Source organism: Limanda limanda, chromosome 8 (genome assembly GCF_963576545.1).
Source record: "Limanda limanda chromosome 8, fLimLim1.1, whole genome shotgun sequence".
Taxonomy (NCBI): Eukaryota; Metazoa; Chordata; class Actinopteri; order Pleuronectiformes; family Pleuronectidae; genus Limanda; species Limanda limanda.
Genome location: NC_083643.1, coordinates 19,759,959 through 19,780,508, shown reverse-complemented (window position 1 = coordinate 19,780,508; position 20,550 = coordinate 19,759,959). Strand labels below are relative to the sequence as shown.

At 42.0% G+C, this 20,550-nt stretch overlaps 1 protein-coding gene and 1 long non-coding RNA gene across 2 annotated transcripts in view; one reads left to right on the top strand and one right to left on the bottom strand.

Moving 5' to 3' along the window:
• The first annotated feature begins 3,975 nt into the window (after positions 1–3,975).
• LOC133009622 (uncharacterized) lies at positions 3,976–4,524 on the top strand. The gene is made up of 2 exons (XR_009680556.1): positions 3,976–4,259; positions 4,396–4,524. It is a non-coding gene; the product is annotated as an uncharacterized LOC133009622 (long non-coding RNA).
• Positions 4,525–8,007: 3,483 nt separating this feature from the next.
• The window catches only part of LOC133009321 (PDZ domain-containing RING finger protein 4-like), a 51,588-nt gene continuing 39,045 nt past the window's right edge, over positions 8,008–20,550 (bottom strand). Inside the window, exons 4-8 of the mRNA XM_061076796.1 lie at positions 16,162–16,260; positions 13,278–13,340; positions 11,778–11,879; positions 10,842–10,970; positions 8,008–9,480 (exon numbers count right to left, since the gene is read on the bottom strand). Of these exons, the coding sequence (XP_060932779.1) occupies positions 8,008–9,480; positions 10,842–10,970; positions 11,778–11,879; positions 13,278–13,340; positions 16,162–16,260 (1,866 nt within the window). The remainder of the gene's footprint in view (positions 9,481–10,841; positions 10,971–11,777; positions 11,880–13,277; positions 13,341–16,161; positions 16,261–20,550) is intronic.

The window sequence follows — 20,550 nt, the reverse complement described above, 5'->3', positions numbered from 1 at the left end:
ATGAGGCAACGTGCTGTCGTCTGAGGTGATCAGCATTCACTGCTGCTTTCAGCTGCTCTGCCGTCCAGCGTCAGGCTCCAAAGTTCATAGTATATGCAAAGATTATCTGAGCAAAATATCACTGCTGGGTGTTTTACCGTGATTTACATTTAAGTTAAAAGGTCTCCTTAAGACTAACAGAGCAGCAGTTTGGCTTTTAAACATTGTTCTTTGCAGCATAGCAGCTTGGCAGTACGGATAACAGGGTGCAAGGTAAGCACCATCAGAGAACACTATTACTATTATTATTATTATTAGTTAGTTAATCTAATTAATATGGTTCAGTCTTGCATAGATACACAGAATGGCGTTGCATGCTTTCAGAGAGATAGTGACCTGTTAGTAGATTTGATATGTCATCGTCAAAGAAGGATCAAAACCGAGGAGCGAGGCAACAGGAAGCTGAGATGGAGAAATCGGGCCGACAGTTAGTTCACAGCAGAATACACTGTTCTAATGATAGTCCACCACAGTTTCAATGTTTATCTGTAAAACAGACATCACAAACATAAATGTTGCAACACTTCCTGTTTCCCGTTAAAAAAAGGCTGTAGTTAACGTAAAGAACTTCAGTTGATGGGGAGTAGTCTCTCTCTCTCTCTCATTCATACACCCATGGTCAATGGGTGTAATTATTGGTAAGTATAAGGTCATTCACACTACACTAGAGCTACCAGTCAACACATTACTAAGCTACGGGTGGTGAAATGGGTTTTTGTCGGCTGGTGGGTGGGTAGGTGCCGGGGGACCTAAGCGACTGGTTTAGCTTGTTATAGTATGGATTGATAGGATTTGAAAAACTTTCACAGTTAAACTAGCATTATGACTTATTAAACAACATTTATGAAGTCTGGATTTAAAATACCCCATTGAGTATGTAAAGAATTTCAGGGGAGGTGTTAAGTGATTTCATGCACCATTATCCCCTATCAGCGGACCCGCTATTGTCTTCTGCTTGATTAACCCATGAAGATGTAAAGCGCCCTGAGAGCGTTCTAAAAACCTGAGTTTTCTGAAAACTTGATGTTCCCAAAAACATATTCTTCTCAGCCCCTGAACTAAAAGAAACATGAAATTAAACAATGTTTCAAGCAACAGGTTTTATTGTAAATCATTGGAACTCTGGAAGCTGGATGGGGCTGGAAACAGCGTACACACATTTTCAGCTCTGTTGGTTCCTTTTTTCTTCACCTCTGCCTCGAAGTGATACTGCCGGCTCTTACTCGCCAAAATCCTCTGCCTCCCCCTCCGCCTCCTCAAACTCTCACTCTAAGTCTTGGCAAGCGGGTCGTCCAAGTCCCGTCTTTCTTTAATGTGGTCTCCCTCACTCAGGTCTTCAGCCATTGCTTGAAACGCATCTTTAAAACTGTTTTGCGGACTAAGACGGCTGAAAAAATAAAACAAAGGCCTTTTATCTTCCTAAGTGACTCAACAAACATAGTATCGGTGATTTGTCTTAAAAGCGACATAATTTATAACGTGTGTGTCTCATCTGTCTCTAAATGGTGATGCGTGCAGACATTGCCCCTGGTCTGAAGTGGAGATGCACACATGTGTTGCATCTGGCCTTACAGAAGCTTGCTCAGCAGTAGCAGTTTGTGTGTAGACTTCACACCAGCGCATCTGGTATAGAACCAATTACGACAACATATCAGTTATGATATCAAACATCAAAGCTTCCATCAGTTTCTAAAGTGACATTGAGAGATGATCCGAGGCAATTAACAGTTCACTTGCCTCTGAAATTAGGAGGGAGGGGGGGCACTGTGGAGTAGATTGCACCATCATGTGTCAAGTGGATCTGTATGTCGATAAATATGGGCCTCGTGGGATGAATAATGAGAGAGAATTTGTAGTTTTTTCTGTTCAGGGAATCCTAAAGGTTATCCGCAAGCATAACAGAGACGATGCTTGTCTGTGTGTGTGTGTGTGTGTGTGTGTGTGTGTGTGTGTGTGTGTGTGTGTGTGTGTGTGTGTGTGTGTGTGTGTGAGAGAGAGAGAGAGAGTAGCTCTGGAGAGCAGATGAGCCACTGCTATCTGTTTGACATTTCTGTCAGTACCGGTATTTGAACTGCTGGGAAGCTCTGACAAATGCCATGGCTGTCACAGGCTCAATTTTAATTACACCTGACTGGGTCTTTTCTGGAAGTCGGGGATGAACTTAATTAGCTAGAAAGCACTCAGGCTAGTTCTGGCACTGGTTGGTACAACGCTCCCAGCTTCTTCCTCGGTGGCTTTACATTGGCATTTTAATGGTCTCTGTCCATATGAACTCAGAGAAATAACAAATGAGGGGAGAGCAAATGGTCTTGGAGGACGACAGGAGTCGAGCTTCAACACCAGCTTTGATCCTTATGTTTGGTCGTTGTATAAACTGAGATACTTAAGTGCCACGATCTGAAAAGGAAATGCTGTATCGAACTGAATGCAATACTGTGGCTCTGAAAAAAAGTTAATTGGTAGAGTATGGGATTATGAAGTGGTTTCATAGTGATAACACGGACCAAAACGATGGCTTCTTTTATTTTGAAAGGATTTGGATGGGGTTTGCACACATCAAGTGATTGGAAGTAGGACAAACAAATTATAAGAATAAGCAAAAGAAAACCATGAAAATAAAAGGAAAGACTTTAAAAATAAAATTGTATCTGTATAGCACCAAATCACAACACACATTATCTCGAGGCACCTTTCAGAGTAAGGGATATCCCTTTTATTGTCATAATTATAATAATAATTATGATAACAATAATAATAGTTGAGTAGTAGTTTCATATCTGGATCTGTGGAGTCAGGGGTATTTTCAGAATAAGGACAGACACGAAAAGCTATGTGGGAGAGAAAACACAAAGGTAATCACATTCAGTAAAGTGATATATAGTGTGTGTGCGTATATGCATTTGTGTGTTGGTATATGTGGTATATTGAGAAAGAGTGAAGTGCTCAGTGCAGCATCAGTGCAGTGATGGTGCCACCATATAGTACCCCTCTTCCTTCTAATCTCAGAGGGATGTGAACTGTTAATAACCTCGGATCATCGCGCAATGTCACCAAAATAAACTGATGGAAGCTTTAGCTTAAAGTAACATAACTCAGGGCTTGTTCAGGACTCACCTTTCCTACAGCTTGTTTAATATATGAGTCAATAGAATTCTGGTCAAGGTTCCTTACAGTAGAACTGGAGGGTTAGGGTTAGGGTTGAAAGCTAGGGTTGGTATCCCGGAAAGCTAAAAGAGCCAGCTACAGTTTCTAAAAACGCAACTGATACATCCTGACCCCTCCTATTGGTCCTCTCGTCAAAGCCCCGCCCCCAAAACACATGACGGTGCAATGACTGAAAGTTGTTTGTGATTCGCTCGTTAGCTTCAGGGGCCGGTTTTTCAAAAGTAATCTGATCGGATTACGGCTATCGGATTGGATCAAATCTTGAAAATGGGTATTTCAAAAGAAAAAAAGGATTCAGAAATTGGATTGGATCACGTAATCTAATCTTGTTGTTGATCCGGATCAAACCTTGAGTTTGGGTTTTTCAAAACTTTTTGGTAGGATTGGGATCATTGTGATCCCAAAAATCAGGATTAAACTGATCCCAGCAGGAGGGTGGATTCATGGTGGATATCAGTAATAAAACTAGGTAACTAAAATTGGTTAGTTAAATAATACAACATTTATATCATGCATTTTACAGTATTTATATTTATTCATCAATTTCGCTTGAATTGTTCAACAGGAAGTACATAAAGTAGGTAGGCTATGTAGGGCAACAAAAGACCACGCTGAAGCCAAGAACAGCCAAACAGGCAACAACCCATATAAGAGGGTTGAATACACAGACATAGTCCTTGATATTATTGGAGGTGAAAAGTCGGAAGCTCTGCATGGGATCCAAGATGTTGCAGAGGATGGTGAGCCTGTGATGACAGCAGAAAGTGAGCCTTCTTCAGAAACATTTATTCTTAATCTCAGCCCTGTAATCGAGGGAGAAGGTCAATCACAGGTGGAGCCAGAAGGCCTAGTTCCCACAGGACCCCCAGAGAGAGGCTCAAAGCACCCAAAGAAAGATGACGCCTATAAGGTACTTCTGCAAAAAGAGACTGAAAGGGCAGAAGTACAGATCCATCTAGCAGAGGAACAGCTTATTCTTGCCCGACGAAGCAGTTGATGATGATGAAGAAGAAGGAGAACTCATAAGAAGAACTACTCAAAACAAGAACTAAGAAGTAATTTATTTTGTTAAGTCTTGGACATTTAAGCCTTTTTTTATCCAGTTCAATTCAATAAATCTTTGTTTGAAACCTGTTCGAAACATCCATAATGTATTTGTGAGTAAAGTATGTATTTATTTATTTGTTGTAGGTCTCAGATGAGTGGACTGCCTGTTTCCAAGAAATGGACAATGGAGGGAGATGTTTATATTGTTTGTTTGCTGTTCCGTTCAGTCCTATTTTCTGTTCAAATAAAGCATATTGGAGTGACCCCACACTATTCTACCTGTTGTTCTTTACATAGCTACATTGTGATAGTCCCATTTAGACCACAGGTAATCCAGATTTGGTAATCCTGAAAAGTTTGAATCCGGATCAGAGTAATCCAATCCCACATTGCTTTGAAAAACCAGCATAAAAATAAAATGGATTACGTGATCCTGGATAGCAGAAAAAGAGATTTCCAAATCTGGATCAGTTTGATCCAGATTAAAACTTTTGAAAAACGTCTTGTCTTGTCTCGTCTTGTCTCTCAGGCTGAAGACCGTGGTCATACATTGGCAGGCATATTGATAAGTGACAGACATGTACACCAGCCAATCATATCATTTTTAGATATGATATAACATATCAATGTTTTTCTGTTTGTGGTTAGGGTTGGTAACTGTGTATATGGTAAATTACAGTGCCCTGATGTGTCATATGGAATTTACACTACCCATGGTGTAGTTAACAGCTGAATCTTGCACTTAGGGGGGGTTTCAGGTGTTGGTGGTTGTGCAGAGGATCGACAGCTCTGCTCTCACACGTGTATAAGTCACCGCACTCCACTGGAATTCTAAGACATAATGCCTATACTATGCATAACAAGAACAATTTCTATTATCAGCATGACTTGGTTCCTTCTACATTTTACTACTTCCTTATAATGAACAAGTTTTGAGTTCTTGTGGAAAGTACAGAACAGTCTTCAGGCAGTGCTGTATCCGTAACACTCCAATTTCAGCTATAGCACACTGACAACTTAAGATAATACAGAGTATCCCAGTAGCTATTCCTTTGCATATGACAAGGCCATAGAGATGATGAAGGGGTTGGAACATTTTAATGAACACAAAGTCATCCATGTGGAAGTTGATTTTAATTAAAATCTCCCTGTGTTTAATATTTGAACACATTCACAAAGGGAAGAAAAAAGTAAGATATCTGAGGTGAGCATGTGTTCAGTGAACAAGTAATTCTGCTTCACTTCACAAAACTGGGCTTATCCACACAGTGATTTTCAGTAGTCTTGGGATTTTTTTCTTTCGTGATCTCCTGACCAGTGCTTCTTTATCCATTGTCTCCCAGCACCATCCTCAAAGATCGGAGGAACAGCACAGATTGTAGCTCACTTTCACACAGTTCACACTACTTCACTGAAAAGTGAAATATAAGAATAAATGTGTTAAACAACTACGAAGCGTGCTGGAGCTTGCTGAGTTTGGCATCATGTTGGTTTTATATTAAAGGTTGGTCTGTATTGCAGATATTAATCTTACTTCACACTTCATGTACCTTCAAGTCTCTGAATAGTAAAGAAAACATGATTCAGTGCCATGTTATACCAAAAACCAATAATTTATTATCATTTCTTTTGCAAAGTTCACCATTATCACACATTTTACCTGGCTACAAATGTGCCAACTACGCATTACTTGTAATGAGACCATCGGACATTTACTCAAAACAATACAGGGGTTGGTTTAAATTCAAATTTACAATATTTCAGTGAAAAATGAGGCATTTGGAAATAGTATACTGTACATGTAACTGAACTATAATGTCTGCTGATAAATGGTAACCCATAATTTTCACCATTTTACTTTGTCCATTATCCAATAGCTGTGTTCTGAGTCCTGCTCAGTGGCAATCCTCCCAACACCAGTCCGTGACAGCAAACATAGTTCAGAAACCACTACAAAATATTTCAGTTACGAAAAACTCAAATTATACAATGTATGAATAAGGCTGAGTAATATCTCTCTGTCGCACAATGGTATAAAGAGAAGGTTTATTGAATGAGTGTGAAATCAGGCTGCCACACCAGCGTATCATTCGGTTTCTGCTGTTAAGGCTATGGAGTCAATATTATGTAAAAATACTGGCATGTAAAAGATATGAGCAGGTCCATCAGTTTTTGAACACGTAGAAAAACTCAAACCAGGATAAAAGTGAATACAAAATGTTTTTTTACCCAAAGCTGCAAACCAGACAAACAAATATGAAGTGCTGGCGATGAGTCAGGACATATGAACAATTTTGATATTTGAGTCGAAATAAACTGACAATGACAAAAGTAAACATTTTAATTGAACTCAGTCTTGCAGCTTTCTAAGTTTTGTCTCCTTGTTTGTATCTTTGTTGGAAGTGGCTTAAGATACAGAAGTTGAACACATTAAAAGTTTCCTGTAGTAGGGTATCCAACTTTTAAAAGATGCCTTTATAAAATTGTTGATGCTCATAATAAAAAAGTTTTCTGTTGACCAAAACCTTGTGTTCTGCAAGCTACAACCTCTAGATATGGCAGTGTGAGGTGAAACACTTCATACGTTTTAAGGGGATTTTCCCCTCTCATATCCCTGCAGAGTAACCCTGGGGGTAGCACGCATGCGTTGGAACAACTCATTCACGTTGAATAAGTTTGTCATCATGTGTTGCTTGTGAGGAATCAGCCAATCAACTCACATTAATGTGACAGAGGAGGCAGAGGCAGCTGGTGAACCTGGTGTGTCTTCATCTGGTTGTGGATTTTATTTCCTGTGCACTTCTCTTCAGCATTACACTGACTGCATCGCTAGTGAAAATGGTTGGTTGTGTATCCCAACTATGAAACTGTGATTTATTGTCGTCATGAAAATTGCAGCAGCACCAAGCAATTGGCATTCCCTGTGCCAAGCATTAACACAATGCATACGTGTGAGTCCAGTGTTACAGAGGAGAAGCTCTGAAGATTGATGGTGGGACTGGAATGCATTTGTTATTACATCATTTTGTATTTAATAACAGTAACAATGGGGTAAAATGTAGTTGTTCAAATACATAAACATTTCATAATGGTATTTTATTAGCTTATTGGCTTAAATTCTTGACCAATGAAACTGTATTCAAAATTAAACTGTCTAGCAAATTCAGTAGGTTTTACAGATTAAACAAACTGGCATAGTTAAACTCAGCGTAACTGAAACCATTTAAGCCATCATATTTTGTTATACCTGTGTGGTTGACTGTCTTGACAGGTTGGAGTTCTGAGCTGCTTCAATGCACTGATAGCTTGAAATGTAATTTCAACTAACTCTTGACTTTGTGATTTCGGTTTTAAAGGAAAGGAAGATCGTACTCACTAATTCCCTGCGTTTTGCAATTGGCATGTGAACGTAACACACAAAGAAGATGTTCACACAACTATCAGGTATATGGTTACAACATAAATATGAAAATAGAATTGAAAAGTTTGAAAAGATAAATGCGTAGTGTGAAGTAATAAAATAATTATATAGTCATAATTTCATAGAAAAATGTTTTTTTTTCCTTCACGCAGAGTGATGTGAAAAACAATAGTGGAAAAAACATGAAGAAAATGCCATGACACCACTGATAAATTCTTTACAAAATGCTTTTTTGGGTTACAAAGTGTGAAAAATATTCCTATTGTCCTCCATAAAAACGCCACATTGAACGAGGCAAGTATATTATACCGCATGGGGTAGAATGTGTGTGTTTTTTATACAGTAGTGACTGATAGGAAGGCATTGTGCACCTTGGCTCCCTCAGGGGCCTTAGTACCATGAGTCATCAGCTCCTGGATGGTCATCCAGTTGTCAAGGATCTTCTTGTTGCGTTTCTTCATCATCTTCTTGTGGCTGAGCTCGATGATGCTGACTTCCTTGCGACCCTCGCTGCTGCTCTGAGGATTTTCCTTCAAGCTTTCCAGTCGACTACGCTGCATGAACTCTCGTCTCTTTCTCTGTTCTTTTGCCCTGACCAGGTGCTGCTTCCTTTCCTCTTTACTCCAGTACCTCCCCATCTTCATTTCACTCATTGCATCGTCATCTGTAGTCATCCCGCCGCTACGCTCCTCTTTAATCTTCAGGGCTCGCTCCCTCAGGATCTTGTCTCTCACCGGCCTCTTAGTTATGTAGCGGGTTCCATCACTGCGGATCTTGACCTTCCACTCCATCTTGGGCTCATTAATGGGCCGCTGAGGCTCTTTGCACACACTGAGCAGGCTGAGCTGGCTCTGAGCATATTCCACGGCTGAGCGCTGCTGGATCAGCTGCATGTAGCTCTGGTAGTGACGGGCATGAGCCGGGATGTTGGTCTGCCTCTGCTGGGAACTGTGGGATGGAGAGAAGTAAGGAATCTGGCAAGCATTTGTCTTTAGTGTCCCTTTGCCCTCCTCCTCAGCCTGAGGAGTATGCTCCGACTCAGATGGATTGCTGTGGTCCGGGCTGCTGCTTATGCCTTGGACAGGAGCACGGCACACAGGGATGGGGCTGGAGCTCAGAGAGTGGGCAGAGGCCAGGCTGCTGCAGAGGTTCCTCTGGTTGGTGAGACTCACCATCCTCTGGAGCGAATGCTCCGGGGAGCGGTCCATTGCCAGAGGGGTACTGCGTGAGCTCTCCGCTGTGTTATAGGCACTGGAGCTGTCCTTGTCTGATTTCTCCAGCCTCCCATGAATGTCTGTCAGCTTACCCTTTGTGGGCTCGCCGTGGTGGAGGCTTTGGTTTTTGATGGAGGGTGCAGAGTGGCCCGTTGAGGGAGACAGCTGTCCCTGACGAAGCTTGTGGGCCTGCATGATGGTCTGACATTCAAGTTCGATGCTGCGCAGCTCCTCGTTGAGCAGCCGCAGCTCGTGCTGGACGCCGCCCGGCTCCCCCACGCTGCACTCGATGGTGCTGCGGCGGCTGTAGAACAGGTCGTACTCACCGCTGTTACGGATCTGACACTTAAGCTCCAACAGCTGTTGGAATCGTTCGCCCTCCATCTCTTCATCGTCCTCGTCGTCTTTGTCCTCTAGCCGGGTGGAGCCGATGGTACAGTGTGTGTCCCGGTTGTCTCTCAGGCACTGGGACAGACGTCTCTGGATCTGAGCCAGGACATTATGCTCCGAGCTTTCCATTCTGTCCTTTATACTCAGTACGCTGCTCTTGTGATGAGGAAGTGTTGAGCAGGTGGGCTTATCATCTTCTGCTTGCTGAAAGGAACAAACAAAAGCAACCTGAAATACTCAGATATGCAAATATGTGACACAAAAAAATGTAAGTTATGTTATAAACATCCACATGAGGATAATTTTGTGTCACTTTCAACCAGCCGAGTATTCCGGGTTTCCCGATTGGCTCTTCAAATGAATTGTCAAAAACAGGGGGTGTTTACAGTGTTGGCATCTTATCGCGAGATTCACAGATTTTTCGTAACTGTCAAAAACTTTTCTAAAAAAAGTGCACCTTAGCTACTTTCCATAATAGACACTTGGCAGTTCTGCCCTGTGAGAAAATGGCACACTCTCTCCATGTCAAATGTCAGTGAACGGCATAGAGGCTGAGCAGCAGTGTGTTACCCAGAAGGAGGATGTGCGCTGTGTGAGAGACAAAAAGCTGCTTTCACATATGCACTGCTACCCTGAACTTTTCAAGACAATAACCTCAATGTGTGTATGTGTGAATACAAATGCCTCTACTGGACGATAAAATGACTAACCCTGATGCTCTCCGGTTCACCTTATGTACAATTGAGCTCATGTGCAAACGGATAGAAGGCTGAAACCAGCTGACACTGGGGAGATTGCAACTGCAGCCGTATACTGGGTTGTGACCATGGCCTTGTAGTAGAGTAGTTTACATTCTTAATTTCTTCATAGAACGAGAACAAAAATTCAACATAAAAAAATACACAAATATTTCAGAGTTCAGTGAATGCAACTCCTATCTGCATTTGCCTGAAGGATTGCATTCTGTTTGCTGTTGTGCGTAACTCTCTTCGACAGTTTGGTTACTTCAGGGATTGTTTCCTCTGTGCTGTGCCGTTTGAAGTCCAATTTATATGGATTTTTGCAGTATGCTATCCATCCAACAAAACAGAATTTTAAATTATTGCTACTTATGTTTGGAATTTAAATGGTTCAACGGTCTCCTACCATAAATATTCATAATCAGTATTTAGTATTTGTATTTCAAAGGGGCAACGCCATGGTTTTCACTCAGCTTTGTGAGAAAAGTCAATGAAGAGTTTGATTCCATCGCTGCCATCGGCTAGATCTTTAGTAATTTCTAGGAAAAGGTTAATATTGACTGTGATTAATGACGTAATACTGTTGAAGCAATTAATGGTCAGTGTGATGGTATGGTGTTCGTTATAATTTGAGTACTACGGTCTGTCAATAAGTGGGAAGATAACTTAGACCTATTGCTATTGCTCTCACTTGTTTTAGTGGGTTTTGTCTTATTAAAAGCAAACAAAAAGGAACAATTTCCCAAAGTTTCTTAAAGCCAGATAACAAATCATGTCATTGATTTGTAATTGCACAAAGTGTGTGTGTTGTTGTTCTTGTCTGACCTGTTCATTCTCCTGCTCCTCCTGTAAGGCAGCTAATTCCATCTCCTCTCGCTGCTGCTCCTCCAACATTTCCATCTTCAGCTGCTCCAGGAACTCGCTGTGCTCATCATCCAGCCAGGCCTCCTCCAGCTAAGAGTGAACCAAGAGGGAAAGCATATGGAAAGAGAGAGAGAGATAGAGCGAGAGAGAGAGAGAGAGAGAGAGAGAGGGAGGTGAGTGTTATTTGTCAAGTCCTAAAGCTTGTGGCCACACACTCTCAAAATAAATAGTTGGGTGTTCCAAATGGGTGCCCTAATGGGATTTTCTGCAAAAACACACAGCATGGTTTTGAAATAAGAAACCTCCAGCATCGTTAAGCTCTTTCCTATTTCTCAAACAACGAAAACAACTCCCCTCATCTTTAAAACATGTATTCGTATCTTGAAATCAAGCCAATGCAATTTAATGGACATGGGACTGCCACCTTTGACCCATTTGCTGCACACCACCCATCATCTGTTTGTCTGTTTGATGCGAATCAAATGGGATCCATAACTGAAAACTTCAGATTTAGTACTTAGACACATTTAATTATAAAGAGTCCACGATTGCTCCTGGCTCATCTGCACTGCGGCAGAGTCCTTCCACTTATTTGCCATCGGCCTTGGGCCTGAACTCACTCCACATTAGCATGCCATTAGCTTTTACGGCTTAGTGTTGGAAGTCAATTACATTGGCGCTACATAAAAATAAAACATGAGGTGTCTCCGTGGTGGCCTCCATTTGGGAGTGGTTGTGGGGAGGGGAGAGAGTCGTCTACCCCTGAGTACTAAGGTTTGCCCTGAGTGATTATCCCGTGAACGACAAAAGTTCAGGGCTGTATTTTGCCAATTGTGTGTTTCCTTTCCTCATGTGAGCCTAACAGTGGATTCATGCAAGGTTGTGGGTAATCCTGACCTGCATCTCAGGTCTGGCAACCAGCAGCACGATGTTCCGACACTCGTCATTGGAGAGTGCAGCCATTGCTTCCTCTCGGTCTTGTACATCCTGGCCATTAATCTGAAGATGACATACAAAACATGATTAACACACTCATTATCAAATCAAACACAAGCAAGCAAACATGTATTGTGTACACAGATGCAAACATCTGAACACAGGCATATAAACACAAGTGCACGGATGCCAGCTTTATCTACTCAAATACAAAAGCCCTTCAGAAAAAAACAACTACGACAATAAAAGTGGCAGTGCCGGGGAAGGTGTAAACACTCTGGAATATGAAGCAGGACTCAGCTGGTGTTATGAATGGGACAGTGGCTGTGGACCAACGGAGCTGGTGTATCCGGCAGCGTACACACATCTAGCCGTACAATTAACTGGCCTCTGACAGGGGGCGTCCATCTTTTTGCAGGCAGACTAATGGCCCTGTCACTGGCGGATAATAGTACCAGAGTAGTGGTCTGCCTCACAAATATACACCCCCTCTCCTGGCCTAAATCAGTCACACAACACATGGTGGACACTGGTACACAATTACACCAGCTGTGCTTATGCGTCTGCCCCCTCCATCTCCTAATTGCAGTGTTTTTTGCAGAGATTACTTGACTTTATTCCTGTTTCCTCTCTCATAATACTCTATTGTAGAAAATGAGACTGAATTCAATTTCATCCTCTAGCACCCATTCATCATCTGGGTCCTGCAAACATCCCCAATTTGTGGCATCTTAATGTTTTGAGAAAAAAAGCAGTGAACATCTAGAAGGCGTAAGAACCAGAGATTTCCCTCAGGAGTTGGTGATGACCAAACTCAGGTCGCTCTTTTTGCTGAATGTGTAAACAGGCATAAGTTTAGGATATTTTTTGAGGGCAAATAAATAATTTAGTTGATCTGACCACTTTCTTTTTCTTCCATAAGAATTAGACAATGATGGTGGATTGTTGGGTCTTTGCGGAGGTATGCGCTCCACTGACTGCCCTTCGAGTTTTAAGCATGTTTCACTGCCTTCAAGTGATTAAAGCGACAGAAGTAAAGCAAGAGTGCAACCTCGACAAAAACAATAATCATCCACCTAAACGACAGAGGCAGTGTTATCCAGCCCACAGCCCTAAGACCTGCAGCTTATTGTCAGGTGCTGAACTCCTCCTGCAGATCTCAGGCCTGAAGCCCTAGCTTGAGGCTATTAACAGTCACAGCCTCTCAGCCATCCCACAGGAGGCTGAGCCGAGCGGCAGCACAGCGCCCTCCTGAACCAGAACTCTTAGAAACCCGTGTCGATGCTGAGTCGGTAACTAAAACAGCCAGGGGGGGGGGGGGTGGCACTTCTCCCCTTCTAACATTCACAGCGGGGGCGAGTTCCCCCTTTAATGAACTGCCATTAATAATGAATGGACTCTTGTGCAGGAAGACAGCGGTTGTGTGTGTGACAAAATGTGTGTGGGGGGGGCCTACAGTACCTGCAAAATGCGATCCCCCTCTCGGATGCGTCCGTCTCTTGCAGCGATGCTGTTTGGACAGATCTGTAAAAGTAGAGGAAACTGAATAATGACCCTCAAACACTTTTATTCAAGAGACTCAAGGAGTGGCTGAAAATTGTTTTTAACTCATTCTAAAGACAACACCCAGCTAGAGTGTCTAGACTTTTATTAACAATGTGAGCAACACACTAGGTTTGCTGCCATAGTTCCCAATGGCTTTCCTGTTGTTGCCTGGTCAGTTTCCAAAGGCCTTTCAGCCCAGAGGAACAAACTCAGTTATCACCTTCATCATTTAACCCCTCAATTGCATGCACCTCAGTTGCCATATGCTGACAGGATGACAGAGCACGGGCCTCTGCATATAGCAACTACAGCCTATCACTCAACCCCAATACATGATGCACCTGCTCCTCCTACAACTAATGTTAGTGGACAAGGGGGCAGAACACTCTTTCATCGGCCAATCAATCGGCGTCTGGGGCCATTCGTTTCACTCTCTCCTATCAGGTAGCATCTCTGGAGATGGTGAGGTGCTGTGGCACTCCATCTTCATGATGGTCCACTCCTACACAGAGGACCACTCATTACACTGGGGGAGGTCACCACACAGAACTGGGTGTTGGAGTGGAGGGGAAACTGTAGGTAAGCTTTCTGAGGAGAGCACCTACACCCTGAAGAAGCTACAACTGAAAACTGAAATACAAAGATCTGTGGCTGTGGCTAGTTTCCCATAGAGCAAGAACACTTGAGTGAGCCTACGACCTTTCTCTGAGGAGTATGCTCCTCTCACTGTGTTTGAATTCTTGGGAGACGGCAAGGCAAGTTTATTTGTAAAGCATATTTCATAAATTAAAATATTAAAGGCATAATGACAAATTGTATAAGCCACATAAGACATTTACAAATTGTGCATTTAAAAAGAAATTAGAAGAGTAAAAAAGAAATTATTGAAAAAGAAACTAAAGAGTGAAGGGAACAGTGTGAGAAATGATTAAGTATTTGATTTAATAAATAAAACTAATAGTTGCAGCAGACCTGCTGTTCTCTGGGAACTTGTTTCAGATATGTGAACACTGCTGCTTCATGTTTCGTGTTGACTCTGGGGACAGAGAGCAGACTTGTCCCTCATGACCTGAGGGGTCTGGATGGTTCAGCCATCATGGTGACAAAATCCGTCAGAGATCTGCTAAAATACTCAAGACCACGGAGGCAGCTCCTGCCACAGAAATCCACTAAGGCAGAACCCTATTTTTCCATGATGGCAAACACATGCAGACTCACAAATCCAGCCATGCAGTCGTGGCTGCTGACAAAGAGTCGGCAGGTAGAGTGTAATCTCTGAAAACTGCCCATTTGAATCATAATGCCTGTCTTGAGTCTGCTGTAGACGTGAAGGATGGACCCTGCCCTATGCACGATGGGATAGATTCAAGCCTCTGAATAGAAATGAATAGGCGTAGGAAATGGATGGTGCGTTGGATGAAGGAAATGTATTTTTTCTGCTGTTGGTGACCACTGTTCTGTGCAAGACAACTGAAACGAATATGACTGTTCAATGGGAGCTGCAAAACTGGATTAATTATGTCTGTTTTAAAATGACCTTGCATCTTTTTTTACTTTGAAATGATGTGCTCTCACTATTTATGCAAGATCAAAGCACATTCCACCACCTCAAACACCGTCCTGTGCACTGTGACATTTAGTCAACTCATCTAAATGCAGCACGCTCCTCTTAGCACAACTTCTTTCTTTGCAGTGTGAACACTGGATGTTGCTGCCAGCAGCCACGGACCTCAGTGATTTATATTCCACTCGGCTCTCAAAGCGAACACCTTGCAGGGTCAGAGGCGACTTCAAACGAATCGGGGAGAAAGTTAAGCAGAACGGAGAACAGTCTCTTTTTTTATGCTGCCAACAAGTGGGAGAAAATCAGAGGGCAAGAGTCTATTTGCTAACATGTATCACACAGCCTGCTCGTTAATGTCTGCTCTAATGAAAGGACAACTCCTGTGTCTCGGGGGGGGAACAAGAAGGTCTGTGGTTTGATTCTCGGCTCCTCTTGCATTCCGAAGTGTCCTTGGGCAAGACACTGAACCCTAAATTGCCCCCGACGGCTTAGCTGACAGTGTATGAATGTTTTGTGATAGGAAAAACGCTGGAGAGCTGTATGAATGAATGTGTCAATAAGACTGGAGATGTGCAATTTAAATACAGTCCATTTACCATTTACACGAGACCTGTGAGTATTTTTTGTTCCTAATTTGTTTCAGTCTTGGCAGTAATTTCATGTTGGCAACTGAAATTGTAATCATGCAGTCAGCACACTGCCAAACTGTTCAATAATGTCATTTATGTTTAATAAAATAGTTCAATTTAAAAATTATTATATACCCGGCAGAGAATCTTGCTTTGCTCACAAACACTGAATTAAATCATGAATTGGAATATGAATATTAAATGTCAGAACTAATTTAGTCTAAAAAAATACAGCTTTCCCATTTTACTGGGCCAGTCTTATCGAGCAGTGATAATTGTCTGTTTCTACAACTGTGTAATATGCAAATGTGAGACTTCAAAGCAATGAAATCGAAAGAATATGTAGAATATGCATATACCTTTTTCATCTAGAGGATTAATACTTAAATGTTTCTAACAGCAGGGATGACGCATTTTTACAGTATCTCCCGGAGCAAGGCAGACGGGGAGAAGATAAAAGATTCAGTGTTTCTCGAGTGAAAAACTTAAATATGAAAATGAAGCACTTAATCATCGCAAACTAAGTTAACAGATGGAACGCTCACAGTCTTGTGTGAATGGAAAGTCATTTAAGTCCTCCATCTTTAAGGGCAAGATATTAACTCACCTCACTGACATAGATAGCGACATCTTCCTCTTCGTCCGTCCTGTAGCACAGAGTCAATCCCAACTTCTCTTGGCTGTTGAGTCGATACAATTCCACTTCCTTGATACAACATAAAAACAAGAGAAACACAGCTGCTTTGAGTGACATGCTAACATTCTGATGTTTAGCAGGTATGAAGTTTATCATGTTCAACATCTTATTTTAGCATGATAGCATGCTAACATTTGCTGATTAGTGCTAAACAAAGAGAAGCCAAGGCTGATGAGGACTTCAAAGTTTTATGTGGTTTGAAGGGGCCTTGAAAATCTGCACTGAATGTCCCTGAGTGTGTGTGTGTGTGTCTCTGTGTGTGTGTGTGTGTGTGTGTGTGTGTGATTGTTCATGGCAGTCCATTTAATTGTTGTCGAGAAATTTCACAAACAACAAATGTCAACCCGATGGCAGCACTTAAGGAAAAGTCAGGGGATCAACAAAGCTATTGGATTTCATCCTCTGGGGACCATGAATGTCAGTAATCCATTCAGTCGTATTTGACATATTTCAATGCGGAGCAAAGTGGTCGGCCGACCAACCAACAGCAAGACATCGTCATCCCTGGAGCAAGGGCAAGTTAGACGTTAAGGATATAGAGGCACACTCTAAAAACCTCACACTACAGTTTCCATTTAGTAACTGCTCTGGAATCTGATCACATCACACAGACTCTCTCTCTAGATGTACTTTGACCAATTGTCCTTAAATTGCAGATGGTCAAATTTGACTTTTTAACACTCTAAGCAAAAAAAGGAAGCAAAATCCTTCGAGTGCTAAAAGGTGAAATCTTTTGTCGAACTCCAGGACAAAATGAAGATCAAATGATGTGATGTGATTGAAACCTGTGGCACGGATCCTATACCACTAAAGTAAATTGACCTTGGGGTATTGTTTTGTTCACAATAGATGACGTAACAGTTATAAAATATTTCTGCCTCTGTTCACCTTGACTCAAAAACTCTACAACTAAAAAAGAAAAAACAGATCTAAGATACAGAATAAATTCTTTATTCTTACATGAAACTAAACTGGCTACAATGGCTGCGCCAACACTAAGGATCTGCTTCACTGAAGATCAAATAACAAAGTTTTTCTCACAAAAACTCAACTTGTTTTTTGAAAATTGCCAACTCTCGTCTGAGGTTTTTGAGTCTCAAAGTGTTTGATGATGAAAGACGTTCTCCGTTCTCCGTTTGGCTTTGATGAATGTCAGAGGACCTCAAGTGTTTTTCAAGCTGTTGCCAAGTTATAGACTGTTTGACTATAAATACACTATAATTATGCTAATGCTACCAGATATTCATATTTGCTGCTAACGTATTCCTCATCTTCCCGTGGGGAAAGCTCAACAAACTGTTGACTTACAATTCCATGGTTGCAAAATTTCCCATGAGCCTCTTGGAACATAGCTTAGTACCCTGGTGTCTGAATTTTCACACTTACCAATGCACAAGAAGTCAGATTGGATTAAACCCACCCAGAACTTTTGTTGAGTACCACATTCCCCCTTTAAATTATATCAAGATCAACCAAACACAACTTCTCATTTCCACATTTTCACATAAACAACTTCACGCTCTCAGTTTCCCCACAGCACAGGCGCAGCCAAACACCAAACTGCAAAGAGCTGTGCTCCATCTCCAAATGCTGAAACATATCAAGGGTGTTGGAGGGAATCAAGTGTGAAATGGCCTCTCCTCCCAAGGTCTTCATTAGAGCAGAAACGCACCAACTCTCAGCAGCAGGAGTGACTTGGTAGAGGGAGGGGAGGGGGGGCAGAGAGAAATGAGGCGGTAGCAAGGGCTCTGGTGGGGCTCAGAGGGGTCTCACGCGGAAACAGAGAGATTAATATCCTCTGTGACAAGTGTGGGTTGGCTGGTTACACGTGTCAGATGTGGCAGGGCTTTGGGAAGCGGACAAAAAGGGGGGATGAGATGAGGGGAAGAAGGGAAAAGGGCCAATACGCCTGCCACCTGGTGCCCCGGTTTCCCCTTTCATCCTATTTATGACCCACTCCACTTCCCCGCGTACACATATAAACAGACCTTATGGCTCAATTCTCATTTCCCCCTTCTCCCCTGTCAGTCATTTCCTCTATACCTCTGCCTTTCTCACATATTGACAGATTGACGTTTGTTTGGACCTGCTGCCAGGTTACACCCCCCCCCATACACAGTCATACTCAAAAGAACAATTCCCGAGTCCCTGCAAAAAACCCTCTGCTTATACAAACAAGTGTACTCAGCAGGGCACACACATTAGCACCGACAAAAAAAGAGAGCGGAGGAAAAAACGACATCGTCTCAGCTTTGTCGTTTTATCTTCCTCAACCGCTTCCACCTGACAAGGAGCTCAGATCTTTAATTGACTGCCTTAGAAGCGATGACAGCTTCAAATCCCCGGCTGAGATACAAAGCGAAAGACGGAGGAGGCTCTGGTGCCGACTACCTGAACAAAGTAAGCTGCAAAAAATCAGTCATTAGCTATATTAAAAATTGTTACTAATGAGCTTCTCCATTATTGTTGGTAGCAATATTATTAGTGGCACATCTCCTGATGCAACGGAGCAGTCATGGAGGTAATGGGAGCTACAGAGACAGGGCACATCTTGCATGCTAATATGATGTGAGGGATATCTGTGGGAAATACTGAAATCTCGAGCAATGTCTTGGAAACGTGAGTCTAAAAATAAACCACACAGATTAATTGCAAAGACTGAGGCAAAGCAGAGGTGTGAGTAGAGACTACATCATCCTTTTCTAGCTCTGTGAATCAAGTTAATTATAACTAATAAATGTGCGGCAGACTTATGATCGGAGAAAATAGTTATCTACAATCATGGCATGTGGGATGAAACATCAAACCTGCATGTGTGTGTGTGTGTGTGCAGCACAAACATGTAACCCTTTGCCATTGCTAGATTTTTATTCTTCTTCTTGTTTTACGATAATACTGTGTAGAAAGAACACCTACTCATGCTCGGAAGCCTCCGTGAAAGAGGACTATCTCCTTATCTATCGAACACACATTCACCACTCTCCGTCTCCCCTCTTTCCTTTTGATTTTTTTTCCCTCCATCTTCCTGGCGAGCTCTCTGCCTCTCAGGCAGGAGATTGCAGCGTGGCACAGGGACGAGAGCTGACAGTAAATTAATGACTGCGATGGCGTGATTAGGGAGAAGATTGGCGCCTACCATCAAAGCACACTGGGTGCTGTCGTAATAATGGCGCCTTTGATTACCAGTAATAGAAAAAGCAGTCACAAATGCTTGGATGGAGGAGTCGGACGAGTCTCTGAGCTTGGAGTACTTTTTCCTTTGTGTCGTCAGAACTCAATGAAACTAATCAAAGGAATGATTAGGAACATGCTGCAGCAAGGGATCCAAGGAAACGGATTGTTTTCTTGTGTGTGGAATTCTATCTATGAGGGATGACCTGTTTTCAAACATAAAAAATGATAGAAACATTATAATCTCCTGTACAGCATTTAGGGTTTGTTTAGTTAGTTAATGTAAAGCTGTCATAAATTGTGAGATTGTTATACCAGAAAAAAATGTGTTTTCGATCACCCAGTCAAATTTTAATATTAAACAAATCATCAAATATAATAAAATATAAATATTTGGTTTCAAAACCATGCAATAACTAAACAGTATTCTCTGCTCTGAAATGCTCGGGGTCTGCACCATGGCTTGATTGATAGATTTCATACTGACCCACATGAAGCATACTACAAGTGAGTCAATTTCAACTGAACTGAACAGATTGGGTGAGAAAACACAATGCTCACTCCCAACCCCTTAAACAAGTTTTGGTAATTGTAATGTCCCACAACCAAAAAACACACCTATTCAGTGAGTAGTGGATGTCAATGTCCATTTTACTTTAACTGACGAAATTGAAATATGTAGAACAAGCTAATTTTGGCATGAAAGTGAAGATAACTGGCAAACTGTTGCTGTCCTAGGTCCAGAAACTTACAACAGATGCACTGATGCTATTGTACTTTAGTTTTTATAATGTTGTCCTGTTAGAGGAGTGATTTTGGCTTCAGTATGTGATCAAGCCATGATTTCTGGCTCCAAAACCCTGCCAGTACATATTGAGTACATGCGCAGTGCAGATTGAAAGGTTACTATAGGAAGAATCACACTGAAGTCACATTTCTCAACCCTACCCTTGAACAGTGTCAGTCAAGGCTGGTTTAACGTGTAGACTGTGTCTTGTGTGGAGAGAGCATTAAATTGAGAATGTGACTGACTTTCACAGGAGTCTAGTTGGAAACAGAGTTAATAACAGTGTTGAATCAGACACTGCATTCAGTTCAGCAAAGAATAAATTAAAAGACCTAGCTCAA